This window comes from Alligator sinensis, unplaced genomic scaffold (genome assembly GCF_000455745.1).
Source record: "Alligator sinensis unplaced genomic scaffold, ASM45574v1 scaffold389_1, whole genome shotgun sequence".
Taxonomy (NCBI): Eukaryota; Metazoa; Chordata; order Crocodylia; family Alligatoridae; genus Alligator; species Alligator sinensis.
In genome coordinates this window covers 3465076-3485991 of record NW_005841951.1, presented here as the reverse complement: position 1 = coordinate 3485991, position 20916 = coordinate 3465076, and the positions used below count along the sequence as shown (strand labels likewise).

Below are 20916 nucleotides of genomic sequence, written 5' to 3'. Positions count from 1 at the left end.
AGAATGAGGATAACTCAACACAAGGGGTAATTATTTCTCTTTACCCAGTGCAATTGAGGCAGCACACTTCAAGAAAGATGAAAACAAGTGGTAGAAGCAAGAAGAAGAGTCTTAGAATACCTGTAAGGAACCTTTCTGTAAGGAAGGGTTGAATGAATTGGGGTTCTTAAGTTAAGAAAAGAGAAGGCTGGGGGAAGGCAGAAAGAACCCCCAACTTCCTGTAGCCCACCAAAGTACTGGCAGGCAGAATGGAATGGTTCTGTGAGATGCATTCAGCTGGCAGGCTATATGTTTGACACACTTGGGTTAGATCATAGGAAAACATATCCTTAAAATTAAAAATATATGCACGGAAATAGGTTACTCAAGATTCTATATCTGTCACTGGAGGTTTTAAAGAACAGTTTAGAGAAAGATCTGTCAAGAGCCATCTTGGTATACTTGATCCAGCCTCTGCCTAGACTGTCTCACAGACATGTCCATTCCAACATTTCTGATCATATTAGCATAGGAGGGTTTAAGGTCAGGAACCTGAACTCAGGGAACTCTAACCCCCTCTGCATTGATTCCCATACTTGGACTCCTTTTCTTGAAATCATGTTGAAGGTGTATAGAATACTTATTCAGTCCCTATTCTAAAATAGCTAAGGCCCAAAGTATGCTTGCACTTAATGGTTCTCTATTCACAGTGGAAAAAGTTGTCAGTTAGGTTAAATAAAATTAAGCATGTGTGTAGGCCTCTGCAGGGCTGTGTGGGTTTGGAAAAAAAACCCAAGAAAAGAAAAGCTAGGAACAGGAAAGCATAAAAGTGAAAGGAAGAGCAACACTGGTAAGGACTGAGGAAAAAAGATAGGAAAAAGATGAACGAAAATCAGTGAAGATACAGATGTTGGATGAAGGGTCAAGTATGCATTTTTCTTTGCCTTGTGGTCAACAAGCAACCTTTAGAGCAGTGTTTTTCAACCTTTTTTCATTTGTGGAACCCTAAACAATTTCGAATGGAGATGCAGACCCTTTTGGAAATTTCAAATGGAGGGCGGACTCCTTTGAATTGTAACTGTGAGTATTTGCATATTTTTGATTGACCAATGTCATAGTCTTCTTTTGTGGACCCCTAGACATAGTCTGTGGATTCCCAGGGGTCTGCGGACCGCAGATTGAAAACCATTGTTTTAGAGAAACTAAGGCTGCTTGTAATTATTTAAAAAAAAAACAAACAAAACACCCCCCCCCCCCCCATGCTTTACTGGAAGAAGCAGCAATTAGAGTCAATCTGCTATTAGATAGAAGCACCAAAAAAACCCACTAAAGCACCCGATCTATATAGACATTGGGTGAGCTGGGTCCAACTAATGTGCTGCCTCTTCAGGCCATGGTCTGGGCTTGGCACGGGAGTATGCAGAGTTTAAAGTGATTTTTTTGCGGGGGGGTTATTTTTTTTTTAATGTCTGCAAGAGTCTGAGGGATTTCCTAACCATTCAATCTGCCAGACTTCTGTGGATGACAATAAGAACTTTGTTTGATTAAGGAGTATAGTTCCAGATCCTTAATTTGAACTAACTTATATGTTTTGTTATCACAAAGCTTTTTGGGTGCCTGTAGATGTGTGGGGGCGCTGCTCTGATGCGCTGTCATTACAGCATGTCGGAGCACAAACATTGCAGGTGCTTTAATTAGAGCAGCTCTCAGAACTGTTCTAATTAAAGCCCTCCCCCACCCCGGGCATGTGTAAAAACACCCTGTAAGCTGTTCCTGAATACATTCATTTCTAGTGATGAACATTCTTTTTACGCAAGACCTTTTTTAGTTTGTTTTTTTTTTTTAGTAATGCTGAAGTTTTGATTCTATAGCTGATACAGATTCAAATTTGAGAGAAATCATTATGGGGTATCATTAAAATGAGGTAAATCGTTATATACTGATATCCAGAAGCTATAGTTGTTAGGGCTGTGTGAAGCGCTTCAGTCACCGATTTGATTCGGAAGAGATTCGGCCCGATTTGGCAGCCGAATCTCCTAATCCGAATCGAATCAGGAGACCCATTAACCTCTCTGAATCAAATCGGAAGCCTCCGATTCGATTTGGAGAGATTTGACGATTTGGACATAGACACAGCTTTATATGTTTTTTCTACAAACCTCAAGGTACCAGATGGCTCGTGAATGTTGAGATGGTGGGGCAGATAGAGCATCCCACAGGAGCATGGGGGGGTGCCCAGCATGCTCAGTGGCAGACCCAGAAGTGGACCAGAAGCACTTCCGGTGGTCCCCTGTGCATTTGGCAGCGGGCCCGGATGTGGACTGGAAGTACTTCTGGTCCACTTCCAGGTCCTCCGTCAAGCATGTGGGGGGGCCCCTCCATGCTCCTGTGGGATGCTCCACCTGCCCCACCATCTCAGCGTTCATGAGCCACACCTGATACTTCGAGGTATGTAGAAAAAACATATAAAGCTGTGTCTGTGCCTGAATCAGAGTTGAATCTTCAGATTCGGATTCAGCTGACACAAATCAAGACAGTAATCCAAATCAGCGAATTGAATTGCTGTCCCCTGAATTGGGCTGAATCCAAATCTAATATGGCCCAATTCGCACACCCCTAATAGTTATAGGTACATTTGGAATGCATTTCCCAGCCATGCTTCTGCAAGCTTTAAAATCTTTTCCCTTTTTTCTCCAGGAAGTCTTGAGTTCATTTTTAGATTGTAAACATTATATATTTATGCAGAATAAGAAGAAATTCAATGCATCATGTTAATTGTATGCAGAAATCTATTTTAAATAAAACTTGTAATGATTTTAATTTTTTTTCTGAATGGAATTTCTTCTTATTTTCTGCAGGTGGTGGCAGTTACCATATTACTGGGTGGGAATAAAACTCTATGACCTCGTAGCAGGAAGTCAGTGTCTGAAAAGCAGCTATGTCCTCAGCAAATCAAGAGCCTTGGAACTTTTTCCAATGTTACAGAAAGACAGGCTTGTAGGAGCTATTGTCTACTATGATGGTATGTTCCTTTTTAATGATTTTTAAACCCATCTTTTTATGGTTCTTGATGTCCTTACTCAGTCCTACCTAGTTCTAAGTAATAACATATGTTTTCATGTGTGTACAAAAACAAAACAAACAAACAAACAAAAAAAAACAAAAAAACCCCCACAAAACAACCAACCAACCAAACAAACAAACAATTTCATACTAAGGAATGTAACTTAAAGGATCTACCTTGCATCCTGCATAATTTCTGTTGGCTAAATTTAATTGTATGACTAAACCCAGTTCACTGGCCTCATGTGTTTAGCTGGTTTGATGCTGGCCTCCGTAATACATTTGGTGTGTATAAATGAGAGAACTTGTTCTGCACTGTCAGCTGAAGCTAGTAGATGCAGCAACATATGTGAAAGTATTTTTCATGCTCTGGTGACTCCCTATGGGGAGTCTTGGTGACTTCTACAGGCACGTATAATTCTGTCATACTAGAACAGCTCCTTCTGTGCTGGATTGATGTAAAACAGTTTCTAAACACATAGTATCCATGGTGCTTCTGTCGTTTTTCCATAAGCATCACACTCCCCTGAAAGAACCTGCATAATACAAATGTTTCCTAACTGGTTAATATCCTGAATATTAAGGCAGGCATCTGAACACTGTTTCAACAAGACCTAGTTGTTCAGAAGTAATCAAAGGGTCAGATCCTTTCTTTAGAATATCCTTAGAAAAAATCTATGATCTCAGCTTGACCACTGTTCCTAAAGTAGTGCACATCAAGGGGACATTGTTATGTTAATGATCTTAAATAGCTAACTATGCCACTTCCATTTTTAAAAGAATAATTCAAAACTCATGATATGAGTTCCTGTTTGTGGTTCTTATGTTTGGGTTTGGTTTGGTTCAGTTCATCAATCACTTTCTTTTATGGCTCCTACCATCCTCTCTCATTTCAATTGTTCACTCTGTAGATGGAACTCTCATTGCAAATACAATTAAGTAACACGAGCAGCTATCAGGCTTGGGTAGTTTCCATTGGAAACCTCTATTTTAAAGGGTTATAAATCCATAAGAAAATCGCCTCTGGGCTGAAGCTTGATACAAATTTAATCTACCCAAAACTATGTCCTGTGGAGTATATTCATGTATAAAACACTTAAACAAAATCAGTGACTGGGTTATAGATGGAGAGAATGAAGATGTCTGCACATCTGTGGTACTTTAAAAAAAAAAATGAAATTTTGCAATTGAAAGTTCAAATGTACACCAATTTAGGTTGTATGTAGGCATTTTTATATAAATACTTACTGTGTTTTTAAAAAAATGAGCAAAAGTGCTTTAAAAACTTCTGAATGTTGTGGATATTGATCATTCACACTTGGAATAGATTTAACATTCATATGATTACCAGAACAGTTTGGGGGTTTTTATTTCATTAAGTGTTCGCTGCTCATGGCATGTAAAATATTTAGTGACTTTTATGATTTCTAAAATGCAACGGCCTACATTATTTATACTGGTAAGATTTTTATATGTGACTTGTCTCATTGATGTTGATTTGGTAGGATTAGCTTCATGCATATGTTCTCATCAGTTGAGTCAGAGTTGTATAGTTTAGAACAAGGTATGTGTGTGTACGTGACCTTACTGTTATTACACAAGATATGATACCCTGCCCCCTGTCCCTGGCAAGGCCTGGAAAAGGAAAAAAACCCTGTAGCTATCTCACTTTGAATGTAAATAACATTTGGGGTGGCTAGACTCCAGTCCAGTTGCATACATCTTCCCTTCCCTGTATTCTCACAAAAGCCTTGAGGACAAGCCATACATGATATTATTGATTAGCTATTGCTGTAAGTTGCACTGTTCAGGAAGAACATTTACAAAGAATCTCTTTTTAGGGCATGGAGATAGCTACATTATACCCAAATTGTAGTAGTTTGGTTCCAACCACAGGGATTGCGCCGTGCAGTTATCTAGGCATAAGATCTTAATGGCCAAAATAATTATAGTGAGGTGTGAATCTAAATAAAATTGGCTGATACTTTACCCAACATATTTATTACCAACATATTATTTAAGGCAAATAAGTGACATTATTTGCCTTGGAATCCACAAATAGCCAGGAAACCAAAAGTGCCTACCATGTAAGACAATCCTAGATAAAATGGACAAATGTACTCCACATGGGTTGCGTAAACCACCTCTGCCAGGCTAGAACATCTGCTCTTGACATTCGACATCCCCATATCATCTTTGGGCTACTGACCATTTCAGTATACAGGAGTCTAAAAATTCCCCACTTGATCAAACTAACTTTGAAGGATAGGGGTCCAGTTTGCAAGTCAGAGTCTAGATATCTTCAGCTGCTTTGGAGCTTTAGCTGCTGATACTGATAGAAACTCACCAAGTGAGGATGTTGCATGTATCATTTCCTGACACATTATTGCTGGTAGTTGCATTGGAAACTAATTTCTCCTTTAGAAGAGAAAACATTTTACAGTAAGAAAGATACGATTCCAAATGCATTTAGCTATAACATACTAAACTATACATTCATAGAAACAAGTCTTCATGAGCTCTCCAATTCACATGGAGCTTTAAGAATCTTCTGCATTGTTCTCTGTCCATCACCACATGAGCTAAGGAGCTTGTGATGCCAGAGATGATAACTTTCTCTGCCATGTGTTCATATAGCCATCCCATAGCAGCATTAGTCAGGCCTGTCAGCCACTATATTGTGGTCATCCGAGGAATGCAGGTGCCACAGCAAAACTTGCAATTAAAGACTCCTTAACACAAGACTTTTTTTTTCATTTGAAGATAATTAAGGAGTTCTGAAGTGAAATGAACAAGTACATCCTCCTAGAAACTCAAGACTTTTTTCTTGGAAATTTAAATTAGGTATGTTTCAAAATATTAGTCTGTTTCATTAATCCAAGGGTGCCTTGAGTTTTATTGAAACTTCTACCACTTTGAAAATCCTTTCTACAGTGCATCTTCAAACCATCCCTAGCTATGCTTGTGTCTAGATTGATAGGTGATTACTTAAAAGTGCTCAAATTAAAAACAAAAATGCTGAATACACATGCAAATGCAACATGGAAGTTCAAGGCTCGAGTTGGAGTGTAACATCTGGATCCAGGAGGGTCTCCATTTAACTACTTCCTTAGTGTATCCTGTTGTGTCAGCATACTAAAGGACAGTCTTGACTGACTTTACTTGCTTGTATAAGACCCATAATGATGTGTCTTTATAGATTTTTAGTATGTGATGCTATACATTTGGACAATTTCATATCTTTTTTTCCTATTGTAAGTAAGGGTACTTTTACATAAAAGATTTCCTGTGACTTTCATGGCCAGCATGGCAGCCTGACAAACCATATGTGGAACAGTTATGTAAAAGCCACACATCCCTTTTAGGCATGGAGGCATCCTGCTAAGAAGAAATATTATAAACACTTATTTGCCTTTAAAAGTTATGCTTTTATTTTATTGATTGATTGATTTAAAAGCTGGAAATGTAGTTTCTTAGCTCTAATCTGCCAGCCTGAAATTTCTTCCTCCCAATATTTCACTAGAAAAGGGGTTTCTCTTTCTTGTTAGAATGAATTTCATCAGAATTTATAAAAATTTATTTGTACAGATACTCAAAGGGGAAAAATAAGGACACACTTTTTAACCCAGTTGAAATGCATTGGGTACAGGAAGGTGACTTTGGGAAGTACACAGTGGGAAAAATCAGCAAGCATGTAAATTAGATGTTCCCCTTGAGAAGGATGAAGTAGCAAATATCTACATTCTAACAATCAGGAGAAATGTGCAACTGTTAAAAGGAGAGAAATTAATTTTTGTTTCTCTTCTCCACATTCTGGTATTAAGCTCTAGCAGAGCTAATGAATGTATGTCTCAAAAGGACCACTGGAAGCTATATATTGTCTAGGTACTTAATCACCTAGAAGATATTGAGGCAATATTTGTTGTGGACTTATGGCAAGTGAGTTCTGAAAACAGTACTTAGTATAAGGAAGTTGCATAGTATTCTAGTCAGAAATCTTTTGAAGCGTGCAAATCAATAAATGTATGTCATTCTGTTGTTTTATTATTAGATGTTTATCATTAGGTGTTTTGACATGCAAACACAATTTAAATACATCTCTGCAAAAAGCTCGATAGGATAATATGGCCCTGAAACAAAAGTGTATGCCATTTTCTTTAACATCAACTTCCATTCATCAAATTCCTGCTTATACTTGAGGTTATTATATTTTAGTACAAATTCTGCTCTTTAGTTGCTTGTATCAAGCCTACTTGTTTCTGAGACGGCTGCACAGAGAATCAGGGAAGTTTAGGCCGATTATGTCCTCCTGTTTGAGAACTGAGTGGCGAATGGAGAGAAAAGGATGACTAAAGGATATAATAGTAAATTACACTTTCTATCCTAGAAGAGTGGAAGGAATTCAGAGACTTGGAGCCACAATTCCTCCATGGGACTCCATCTGTTAAGGTGGCACAGTTTAAGCCACTTCATTCTTTGGGCATTGAGCAAAGCCTCATTCTGGTCTGTCAACAGTGTCCTGTGTGTACCTCATGGCAGGAATAAGGCCTAAGTCCCCACCAGTCAATAACTAAAGCTCACCCACCAGTGTATGTCTGCCTAAAATATAAGCATATTTTCAGTACCATTAAAAAAAAAAAAATCTATCTTCCCAGTGATTAGTATATTTTTATATGGCTGAAAGTAAATACATTTGTATTAAATATTCTTGGTTTTTGATAGTAAGCATCATCAAAGGCCTCAGTCCAACCAATATTAAAAAGAAACGCATCCATCTTATGTGGGCTAAAAAAGACCTTACCATCTATGGTATTTTCCTTTTTTAAGGAGTATTTTTTTAAAGAACATGTGTGTATACATATCTATATCTATAAAACCCCCAAGGCCTACAATTGAAGTAATATTTTGGAAAATATGTTTCTGAAAGTTTCCTTGGTTGACTTACAGCAGGGCTTTCCAAGTGGTGACCTGTGGTCTTCATGTGGGGTGAAATTGAAACCTGTGCAGCTCTGGAATCTATGGAGTGAATGCTTACCTCCCCACCCTCCTTGCTCATTACTTAATTTGGGATCTTTGGTCACTGTTGGTGACTCAAGTTGATGATAGAGAAAAATGGAGAGGGGGAATCAACGGTGGTATTCACTCCCTGGATCCCAGAGCCACATCAAAGCAGTAATTCTGGCAGCTGTGCTGATAAGTTGATGTCACTTTGTAATTAGAAGCAAGTTGTCAGACCCTTTGAGAAGCCTTGTGGACTAGGCCTGGCCCACCGAGCCTAAGGAGTTGAATAGTCCTGTTCTGTAGTAAGAGCTGATGTAAAAGTTATTAGAAACTTAACACAGCAACTCTTGGCTTAAAAAACTTCTGTGAGTTTAGTTCATTCTCCTTCAGCTGATCCCTCCTTGGGTAGATATTCAAAAAGCCCAAGGTAGAATTGATACAAGTTATGCAGTTTTGAAGCAGCATTGTTAGATCAGTAGTGAACAGAACACACAGTTGCCCTTTGGTGTGGGAGGGCAAATCTTAAACCGGGTTGTGGCATTTTTAAACCAGTCTGTGCATGCCAAACTTCTGCTACAGGTATAAACCAGTTTTGTGTGCCGACCTTCTGTTCTGTTACAGGTATACACTGGTTTCTGATCACTTATACTGGTAAAATGTAATGCTTGTACCTGGCCTCTGTCTCAAGACCCACTAGTGCAAGGTATATAAAAGGAGAGCTGTATGGAGTTCTCATTTAACCACTCACAAGCTGAGTAATCACCCAAAGAAAGTACAGCAATACCACAACATCGCAGCCAACCAGGTGGCTCATCAGCTTCTGCTCAATGGTAAAGCTGCAAACAAAACAGCCTAAATATGGATTAGATGACAGAGTGATCTGAAGGAAACTCCTTTTAGCATTCCAGCTGCAGTGGATGAACTCAATGCTGGAATAAGTCACTTGAAGAGTAGCAAAGCAGCTGGACATGACAACATATACATGGAGCAGATTGAGCACTTTGGTCCTGTGAGCAAGTAATGGGTATTGTGCTTTTTTAATACTTGCTCATCAACCTTTAGGATACCTAAATTTTGGTAATAAGCCCATGTCAGCTCTATTAAAGCTGGGGAAGGATGCCTCTGGCCCAGAGAACTTCAGGTCAGTGTCACTCCTGTGCCATCTTTTTAAGTTTTATGGATGCCTTATTTTCAGCTGCCTTTCACCTTATATTGAGAAACATCTAATACCAAAACAAGCCAGATTCAGACCAGACAAGTCCTGCACTAGCCAAATACTAAACATCAATCAGCATATAGAGGATGGATTCAAGGAAGGGATGATAATGGGTGCCGTGTTTGTAGGCCTGTCAGTGGCATGTAACACAGCCACTGAAACCTGCTTGCCAAAGTCTACGATATGATGCACAACTACCACCTAGTGCAGCTCATCCGATCTGTTTTGGAAAACAAATGTTTTTATGTAGAACCATGCAAGAAATAGAGCTACTGGAGGCAATGACAAACCGCCTCCCACAGGGCAGTGTGCTAGCACCGATCCTCTTTAACATTTATACCAATGCCTAACCCATACAGAGCAATATGAGGAACATTACACAGTATCACCTCAGGAGTCCTGCATGCTTGGGATCGAGCACCTGCTGGAAGTGTAAATATTCCGGGTTTTTGAAACTGGAGCAGCGGCCAGTCCCAGGGGGAAGGGGTAGTGGCGGCTGGTCCCAGAGCAGTGGCTGCACGTGGAGCAGCGGCGCACAGTGGTGGATGGTGGCAGCAACCGCCGTTTGCAAGCTTCCCCCTCTGCTGTTCCAGGACCAGCCACCGCTACTCCCCGATGGAGTGTAGTTTGAAAAAGTGCCATTGTTTTGATGATTCTGGATTTTTGATATCCAGATTTATGAGACTATACTGTATATGCTGATGATATATGCATCGTATCACAAGAGAAGGACTTTGCCACTGTCGAGAACAGACTGACACTTGCAGCCTCTCAGATTACTATAATAAGAACCAGCTTCGTGCCAACTTGACCAAGATGCAGGTCACAGCCTTTCACCTACTCCATACAAAAATCAAAAGGAAATTAAACATCACTTGGGATGGAATCCCTCTGACCCTCTGTACTTGGGGGTTACATTGGACTGAACGCTTGCCTTCAAAGCATATGTGGAAAAGACTAAAGGAAAAGTCAGCACCCAGAACAACATACTTCAGAAGTGGGGAGCAAAACCAGCTGATTACAGACCACTGCTATTGCCTTGTGTTACTCAATTGCAGAGTATGCATGTCCAGTATGGGAATGATCAGTACATGCCAAGAAACCAGATCCAGTTCTAAACAACAGCTGTCATGAAATAACAGGATGGCTAAAGCCAATACCAAAGGATAGATTATACTTACACACTGTCATTGTACCACCTGATATCAGAAGAAAGGTAGCGAGCCAAAAAAAGGTCACAACAGATGGAAGACCCCAATCATCTACTGTGTGGTCACACACAAATAGCTCAGTGGCTTAAAGTGCAAAAGAGTTTTGTAACTAGTGTTACACCCTTGGACATGATGGCCAACAGGACACGACTGACGTTATGGAAGGAAAGATTATGCACAACTAGATGCCCTGAAATCGACCTGGAAGATCAAAACCAAACATGATCAAATGTGACTAATGACACAAATACATGTGAATGCAGTGAAAGGCAGGCCATGGATCGCTTGTTTTTTTGCTAACTCCTTAGTGAGACCTGTACAAAGGAAGACCACGCTGCTGCAATGGAAAGAGCTATCGCTTGTGCACGATTCTGTAAAAACATCTGGTTTATGACAAGGATACGAGAAGAAGCAGCAGCTTTGGTGAGGCCAGGAAAAAATATTTTACCCTCATGAATGCTACTGGCTCCTGGGAGAGGGTCCCTTTCCTTTAAGGCATTGGTGTGTTAGCCATTGACTGAGGTGTGCTGATGCTCTTGGTGGCACTAGAAACCCAGTGTTTTTTGTATTGCCTCTTACCTGTGGCATGTTATAAAGTATTCTTGGGTTTCAGGTATTGTTCTTTGTAATAGTGGCTGAGAGCCTGAAGTGATTTGGGGTATTGCTTTGGTTAATTATAGCCTACAAATGCATTGGACTGGACTCTGGCTCAAAACCCTTTCAGTCCTGTGTTGCTAGGAGGTGCAATGGCACCATCAATGTCCTGTTACTACAGTAGTGAGAAATTAGATTAAATTTTTATTTATTTGATTTTTATATGCCGTCCTCACGAACAAAGGCCCAGGGCCACTTACATAAGACAGCAAAATAATGTATAAAACTAGTGAGCAAGGGAACAACACAGGAGAAACAAAGCATCTTATAAAAGGTAATAAAGTGTGTAAATAGCTTATAGAGTAACTGCCTGTTCCCCAAGAGTATCCCAGTTAGCTTTGCCTGCTAACCACCAGCTCAAATAAGAAGCCCAGGCTTGGCCTTTGTGGGTCTCAAGAAGGAGGGAGTTCCAAAGCTGAGGGGCCTCCCATGTGTCTTTGCCGGCAGAATCGGCACACTGATGGCACTTACCAGGAGGTAGCTGCTCTTGGCTGACCTTAAGGATCATGATGGGGCATAAGGGAAAAAGCAGTCTTTTAGGTACATAGGACCCAAACCATTTTGGGCCTTACAGATCAAAACCATCTCCTTGAATTACACCCAGAAAGCTATTGGAAGCAAGTGCAGACTTTGGAACACTGGAATATGTGCTTCTGGAGAACCACCCCAATCAAAAGGCATTCTGCACCTTCTGTGAGTTCTGTAACTGTAATAGAGCACATTGCGGTATTCTAGTCTTGAGGTTTCAAAGGTACGGATGATGGTGCTCAGATACAAATCTAAAAGAAAGGGCCGCCGCTCTTGTTCAAGTAGTGATATAGAACTGGTGAAAGGGATTCTCCTAGCTACTGCTCCCTCCTGGAGATCCAGGGGGTAGTAGAGGATCCAGGAGCACCTGAAGGCTGTAAACCTGGTTGAAACAGGAGGCTGAACCCCACGATGGGTGTTAAAATCCTCCTAGGTAAGGCAGACTGCCCATCAGTCTTGTCTGGATTAAGGTTCAGTTGGTTATCCCACGTTCAGTCCCCACCTGCAGCCAAGCACTGGGAGATGACAGATACCGAGGGGCTCAGGTCATATGAGAAAGAAAGGTAGTGTTGGCCATCATCAGCATACTGGTGGCATCTTACTTTACCTTCTAAATCTCTCTCCAGTGTGGAGAAATTAAATGATCTGAGAACTGTGTTTTCAAGGAGAGAGAAAGCTCATGATGCACTCCTGAGTCCTTTGAGGCTATGCTTAGACTAGAATAAAGTCATTAAAATGTACTTGCTAACTTTATTGTTTAGGCTAACAAGTTTCAAAACTCCAAGATTAAATCCTGTCCAGACACAAGTCAATGGTTTTGCCACAGTGTAGTCAGGACAAATGTATTTTAACAGTGGTTGGTTTACATTAATCAATTAATATTCCTCTCTACACTAACTGTTTGGTGAAAGGAATTTTTATCATTATTATTTATTTCAAGAAGCAAGAAAGGGGATGGACAGACAAATTGGACTCTTTAATTTTATATCACTTTTTTACTAAAGCAGCAGAATAATGGTACATGACTTACAGAGGAAAATGGGCACCTTTTAAAGAATTTAGCTTTAGATAATGTTGATTTCATTTAAAACTTAAAGTTTCACATTTGCTTTATTAGTGTTTTCTTTTTTCCCCTCTCTGTCTGCGCCCTTAATAGCACCTACTGGTTGTACTGAGTAGTGCTTACCAGAAGTTTCTCCCAGGTTTGGCATGTTAATCCAGAGCACCGAAGAGAGCAGTTTTAACATGGCTCACTATGTAGGTTATTTTCCCTCTTGATAAAACCCCATTTATCTAGTTTACTCTTTTTTGCCTCTCTTAGTTATAGAGGGACCAGATTTCTATTCCTTTTTCAGTAACTGCTTATCAAACTAGGGACGTGTCAAACAATCCATTATTCATGAACGTGTCCCATTCTGAAATGTTGTTGCTCTTGTCCTCTTAATTACATTTTAAAATTGTTTATACAGGCAAAAAATAGATGGTACATTATAAATGTTGGAAGTACCAGCAAAAGCAAATCACAGACTTTACCAGGGGCTATTCTTGCTCTGTCTCAGCATCAGGAAACTAAAGCATATGTTGGATGTTAGCCTGGGTGTACACAATGTGTCCTATTTATTCAAGGTTTCCTTTGAAGCCACAACTTACAAGTTTGTTTCTTAGGGGTACATGTCAGACTTCATTTAGCATTTATTGGTATTCGGATACTCCCGAATAGCAAAAAGGCAACATTTTTGGGGAAGAATGTGGCTGCTATCTGAGCAGTGATCTGTCATTTTCATTTATGTAGCTTAAGGAAAATTGGAAAAGAGGCACTATGGAGAAGCTAAGGCTGACATCTCAAGATCATAGAGAGAATTATTTTAAAGCATTTTAATGGAAGAATTAATCTCCATTTAAATTATATGTAATACATTATGATATGAGGTAGAAAAATATTAAACATCTAAAGCTAAGATCTAGCCATCCAGAATATTACGATTTTATTTTTTTATTAATAAAAGCTTTTCTGTGCTGCTAGATCAGTGTCAGTTCTTTCAAGATGCTTTATTTTGTATCTTTGTGTTACAAGTTTCTGTGTATTTTACATATTTTACCTTCAAAGATGAATTTTGAAATCTATAGAGAGAATTTTTTATGGGTTCTTGAGTGAGTTATGAATGTTTAAATGGTATAGTCATGTTAATTCTTGTTTCTTACTGGAATATTTATATATTTTTATTTCCCAAAGACAAAAATTAGACCTTTTCTCTTTTTGCTTTAACCCGTACTATAATTTTTTGACACATCCAAATATATCAGATTTAGTAAAATTCATGTAATTTTGTAAGTTTTTCCTTTTTTGGTTACATCCTGATTAATTGTTCTTTATTTCATAATTTTCCATTTCTGTCATAATTTTTGTGACTATTTTCCGTAAAGTACAGTAACATTCTAATTTTTTTAACAAAAAAAGTTGCTGAAATAGAAGTAGAAAAGAGGTAGAATCTTTGGTCAAGGGCTCAGCTTTCCTTGTTTACTTTTAACCCTATGAGAAATCCTTTTTGATGCATGAGGAGGAGGAAAAAATAAGAAAATTAGTGCAAGAAGGAGAGTGTTCATTAAGCTGTCAAAAATGGAATAAATGCTCTTTGTTTTCTTCTAGGCTCCTATGGCTACTTTTCCAACTATTTGAGTATGTGGTGAATTATGAAATGGCACAGCTTTATAATTCATATTTGACAAATTGATATTTTGAGCATATACTTTTGAGAATATGAAGGTCTTTAATTGGGGCATTGGTCAAATGCAGACATAGACAATTGTATAACTTTAAATACCTATTACAAATGATTCTCTTCCCTAAAAATGAAAACTGTTTGACAATTTGTTACTGAAAGGATTTTGGACGGATGAAGTCCATTATTACACATGTATTGTAGAAGTTTTGACTTGAAAATTGAAGACTACAGGCACAGGTTCTAATGAACAACCCCACAGGAAGTACAAGTAAGGCAAGGAAAAATTATAGATAATTAAAAGCAGCTAGAACATGCAGAATGTGTTTTGAGTGATCTATATAAAAAGGCATAAGAGAAGCCTTAAAAAAAGGTTACCTACTGTGAGGAGGATTGTTGAAGGTATGTTGGGATGCCCCTAGTGGAATATAAAGGAAATGAAATGAAATGAAATGTGTTCACTTTGCTGCTGAAACCAAAAAAACCAAGAAACTATTATTTTAAGAGGGAAAAACATTTTTTTTTTTTTTTCCCCAAAAACCATGTTGTGTAAGTATTAGTGGGGAGGGGACAGGAAGCCTAAGCCTTTGTTCAGAATTGTGACCGTTTCTTAAATTACTAGAATCTGATCCTCTGCATCATCTGGTATTTCATCCATCAAAGAATTTTTATTTTCAAAATGGATAAAATCAATATCTTAAAATGACTTCTTTAACCTAGTTTTTCCTCTGTCAGAGGGTACAACTATATAAGCATACCTACAGGAGTAATAGTTTGTTCATAACAAAAGAGACTGTGCATTCCATAGCACTTCTTTTGCTGGAGGCATCGTTCCCAAAAGCATGCAGATGATAACTGCATCTCCTGCTGTACCTGTAACAATTTAATTGTATAAGTCAGCCCAGTCAAGCATCCCCAGCTCATGACTGGGAGACATGAAATTCATTGTCATTATTGTCCCTGTCATTTTGGATCATTATATCCTGCTGCAGAATTTTCCTCACTTCAGTGCTTTTTTACCTCCAGGAACCAGGGATTATGGCTGAGGTTGGGGTGGGGGCAGGACTGTGAACTACATTTACCTCAGGGGAGCCACAGATTAAATTGGCTTTGCTCTCTGACTTGCTGGATTCATCTATTTGTACGCTGTGAGTTTAAGGTTGGAAATGATGAATATTCTAGTGAATTCTATGCTTTTATTTATTTTTTAAATGTTCGTATCACCAAAGGATGATTTTTGTCTTTCTTAACAAGAAGCGAATGGGGATTAATTCTACAGATCCCATGTTACTGAAAAGATTTAAGATTATTCTTGAGCGAAATGACATTATTTGCACATTATGCCACAAACATCTTAGTATTCCCCAGCGTGTCATGGCTTTTAGAGGAAAGACTCCATTGAAGCATGTAATTTTGTTGTAATTTATATGTGTGTATTTTATGTGAACTTAATGGTAGGTCATTAGTTAATATGTACATTGTTCCATACTGTAGATATGATAATATATATGGTTGAGGGAAAATCCATTATGTCTTTGCCCATCATGCTGTGCTTTCTGTATATGAACATTTAAAGCTATTGGGATATTTATTTGCTCTTTTATCAGGACTGAATAAAATGAAGACCAGCTACCTGCTTGCTTACTCTGCCAGCTGCCTTTGTAGGTTGATAAGGCTGTAGTCTTGCAAAGATGCACCGCTTCAGTGTATGTAGGGGATTTCTCTACAGTGCAATATGCAAGATCGGGGTTTACAGTCTCCCATTTATAATAGTTGGAATGTGCCATTACCCTTTTAAATAATGTATTGCTATAATAAATATGTGGGTAATAGGCCAAATGTTGTGTTTCTGTTGGTTTTTCTTGTACTAAGTGGCTTGGGAAGGAGCAGTCTTATGAGGGTCTCAGCAACCCTGACTTCATTGCAGGCTAAGAGGGGCACATGATCATTTGCAGAATCAACCATTCTCTCTCTGGTAATTTTTGTGCTGATGACTGTCCAGAACCTACAAGGTTGCTGGCACGGTCATAAGCAAGGCAATAAGTGCTCTATAAATGCAATAAACAAAGGGATTTTGACTTCTCTGTATAGTTGATTATGGGTGCACTCATTATTCACTGAGAAACTACTGTGTGTCACTAGGGAGTGATGTGGTCACTCCTATCTCATGAAAAGTAATTTTACATCTACTTCATATCTCTTAACATCATTTCTGTCTCTCTTTTTATACTCTTGGATGATAACTCTAGAGCTGGTTGGTTTAGACAAGGTCATATAGCAGGAAATCATTTCCATTTATATTCTATGAAGCGGGCAGTAGTTCATAAACTATTGACTGATCTCCAGTTGGCTTAGACAGGTTTTGAAAAATAGCTTTTGACTACACAATTACTCTGTCTCAAATTTGAGATATGAGATTGGGTGCTGAGTCAGTCAGGCCTTATTGTACAGATACGTAACAACTTTTATTGACATCATCTTGTTTCTTTCTGACTTTGCAGCAAGGCCACAACAGACCTTCAGTGACATTTTTTTATGATATTTTAGTACAGTTCATAGTAAGTGGCAGTGACAGTGTTTGGTTGCATTTTAACACTGTGCTTTCCTTTGTACTGACACTAATAAGATTTTGGCAATTTGAAGGCTGATACAAAAGAAGAGGGGAACAAGATAAACCATTTAAAAAAATAAATCTTAAATTCTTCAGCTTGGCATCCCTTTCATTGCAAATCAAGGAATTTATTGTGGCAAATCTCTTTAGTATTATGGAGTCCTCACAACTGGAAATGCGTGTTGATAGTATTTGTTCCAGATTTCTACCATAACACGTGTAGACCCTTTTGCCTGGATACGGTGACTTATTTCTAGTATTTCTGTTTAGCAATAAACCTGATTAGAGACGGAAAATACTTTTAGAATTCATCAGAATTTTGTGGTTATCCTTGCTGTGTTTTTGTTGATTACTTTGCATAAAAGACAGCATGAATTGGACAATTGGCTAGACTTTGTTTCTGAATTTTTATAGCGATGTGTTTTTATTTGAATTCTTTAGCCACATGAGCAATTTTCTTGGTTCCATCTTCCTTAATTCCTTTAATCTTTCCTTATATGAGAATAGACTCGGCTGCCTTAAATACCTTAAGCTTTTCTAATAACTTACAGTGGATATTTAAAATAATAAATTATCCTAGGTGGCCTTTTGTCATTCTCTCTCCAGATAAATATTTATTAGGGTTAGTGATGACTCTAGTATTTATTGGTGAATAGATGGTAGCTCTTAATTAACTGTTGGGTAATGAAGGCAAAATTCACTTGCCAGTAGTCCTAATGAGCAGTAGTGTTGAAGCACCCAGGTAGAGGTTGCTGAGTAGTGGGAGAGACTAAAGGACTTCTCTTAGTCTAGAATAGGGCTAAGAAAGAAAGCAGCAGGAGTATATTTAAATTTGAAGCAGTCATTCAGTAGCTATTTTAAATGCCTTGAGATTTGTATTAAACTTCTGCATCTGACTCATACAAAGATTAATCTGTCAAAATATGTGGGTCTGAGAACAGAATGGGTTTAAACTGAGAAATCTTCTTCTAGAATGGTGACTGAAGCTGTATATTTCTTTACCTGATTTTGGAGCTCTGAGTGATGCTTTCAACTGTAAAAGCACACCTACGTGCACTTATATCCTTGACATCTGGTCCATATTTCACTAGAACTGAATATGATAGAACTGATTTGTGTATCATTTATCTAACAGATGTAGAATCCACTCAGATCCTTAATATCCCTAAAAATTGTTCTTTCTGTAGCATGAAAGATTTGATATAACTGTTATAAAGATCTGATGTAATGATAAAACAGGTCTCAGAAACCCCATTTAATTGTTTTGTTTTTGCTTTTTCTTTTCTCAGTACAGTTGTATGGAGTAGAGGTTAGGTCAGAATTCGAGCCGCTAACCATATGTCTTATTGACCTGGTTTTGATGGTTAACACTGAATTCATTTCACATACTTCTGCATGGAATTGAATTGACTAATCTGCTTCCTTATGAAGTTTGGAACCATTTGAATCCACTTAATTTGATTCTTAATTATTGAACTTGAGGAGCAATTTCAGTATCCTTTTCAAATTGCTTTTAATGCTGTGAATAAATTTGCAAGTGTGATATTAATACATGTAAAAATAGGAAGCAATAGGCCTGATTTGACTAGTGACAAGATAACGCAGAATTTCTAATTATGAGCTGTGAGCTTCTAGTATAGTAAGATTTCAAATTTTGATCTGTGTAGATCAACCCAGAAAAGCATTTCAGGAACCTCAAATGCATAACTGTTTTCTTTGTAATGGTTCAATACGTCCACACAGTAGTGCCCTTGAAAGTACTCTTTTGCCATTTCCACATGCAGTACATTTTGATTTTATATCAATACACCTTAGGACTCTCAAAACATCTAGTTTGATTTGATTAGTCACAGGCTTTTGAGTAATTTCCCTACTGAAGGTGTCATGTTGTGTGATGGAGCTGGCTGAATTCAGGTGGCTCTCCTAGCACTTAGGGAGGAGGGGTGGGAGGGCGGATAGGGGAACACTGTAAATCTCAGCTTCATTTGCATTCAAATTGAAGGCCAATTCTCAAGGGTTTCAACTCACTATTGCAACCTAAACTTGGAAAAAGACTTGACATGGCTGTTACCTGTGGCCACAAGGCATTGTAAATGCATTGGAACATTTTGAGATTTGCAGTGCTTTTAATTCCAAAAGTAGCAATGTCAAATCTCCCATGTTGAAACGTAGGTTCTCATATGCCAAAATGTATCAATCATTACTTTACAGTCTCTGAAAATAGGCAATGTTTGATGCTCCATGTAAGGTGAAGTCCACACTCCTAATGACATGTCCATATTTGAGGTATGTTGTATATTGAGTGAAGGAAGAAGAGACCTATCCTGACTTCTGCAGCTTATGCGCTTCTTCCAGCTTATACGCTAAAGCAGGACATTTTTATCAGCAGATTTACTAACTTCCAAGATGAAATTTTCTTTCCCTTTCATCTTGAGGGGGAAACAGAGCCTTGTCTTCAGATCAAGTATTAGATCGCTCCATCTGGGAGTAGTGATAATTGCCCGTCACAACCATGCAGGAAGCCTGGCTGGGGCAGGGACATTACTGGCTTGCAGGTTGCTCTTTCTTGCATCTGCTCACTGCTGGGCTCCCCTCCCCCATATCTCTCTTGCTAGCAGGAAGCTGGGCAGGGAAGGAAGAATCTGCATGCAGCTCCCCACACAACTGATCCCCACTGCTCCCAACTCTAGAGCTTCAACTCTCAGGTGACAGCCATAGGTGAAGCTGCAGAGCTGCTCCTGACCCATGCTGCTGCCACTGTCCCTAGCTGAGTTGGCCTACTTGCACTGCTGCTTCTTGCAGTGCCTTCAGTGGGGCAGGACCAGCTCTGGGGTGTCTTCAGTTGCTGGGTCAGCTGAAGAAAGTGGAAGGTGGGGGCAGGTAAAGAGGCAAGTGTTGGTGGGGGAGGGGGTCAGGCAACAGGGGGAAGATAAGTGGTGAGAGAACAGTCACCAGGGGCACAAGGGGCAGGGGTCAGGCTGCCTGCTCCCAATGTTGGATGCCTCCCTACTGCTGCTTTCTCCCACTACAGCAGTGAAAGGGGCAAACTTAAGATAACCCTCTAGGCTAGCCTAGGGACAAAAGTTACACATAGACCGGCCTAAGTCATCAGAAACCGGTTTAAACAAAACATGTAACAGAAAAGAAGTTCAGTGCACGGAAACCAGTTGCAAAATAGCTGAAACTGATTTAAGATAAACCTGGTTGAATGTAATATCGGACTTAACTGATTTAGGTCAAACCAGTTTATGAAACTTCTGTCCCAGACCCCTTCCTGGTTCAGGTTAAATCACAGTCCCCCCAGCATCCCAGCATGCTTTTCATCCTTGGGCTGGGTTGTGCTGTCTGCTCCAGAGAGCAGGGCTGGCCCTACCCCTCTGCTCCCTAGCTGGAGCAGTGAGGGCTGGCTCACTGGCTTCACTGGATGGCTCACTGGCTCCCCCAGGCAAACCCTGGCTGAGGTCTGGGGCCACGGAGTGGGGGTTAAACTGAGTTGCCCTGTCTTGCTTGCTTACTGCTGGCTGTGACTGTGTACTACAAATCCCAGAGGCACCTGGAAGCAGGGAGAGGAAGTGTTGAGCAACCTGCTGCTGTGAGTGTGGACTGCAAATCCTAGAGACCTCAGGGGCAGCAGGAAGAGGAAGCAAATGCACAGTCCATGCTGGCTACATGCCGGAGAGCTGTGCTCTTGCACCCTCTGGCTTCTGGTTTGAACTACTGCAGGCATGTGGTGGCTGCATTTCCTGAATCAAAAGTGGATGTCTGTTCATTTGCGTATTGGTTCAATCTTTGCAGCTTAGACTAATCTGCAAAGACTGAATCAATTCAGCTTCGGGCTTTTTGATGGTCTGTACTTGGCCCTAATAATTAGATTCTAGACATGGAGAATTATAACAGATTTTTAATTTTCCATGTCTGGAATCTATTTATTGG

At 39.4% G+C, this 20916-nt stretch overlaps 1 protein-coding gene across 5 annotated transcripts in view; it reads left to right on the top strand.

The window, feature by feature from the left end:
* GPD2 (glycerol-3-phosphate dehydrogenase 2) overlaps window positions 1-20916 on the top strand; it is a 123952-nt gene that overhangs the window by 32167 nt on the left and 70869 nt on the right. For all 5 annotated transcript variants that reach the window (XM_025199927.1, XM_025199930.1, XM_025199928.1 and 2 more), the window contains exon 5: window positions 2838-3001. In XM_025199927.1, coding sequence (XP_025055712.1) covers window positions 2838-3001 — 164 coding nt within the window. The remainder of the gene's footprint in view (window positions 1-2837; window positions 3002-20916) is intronic.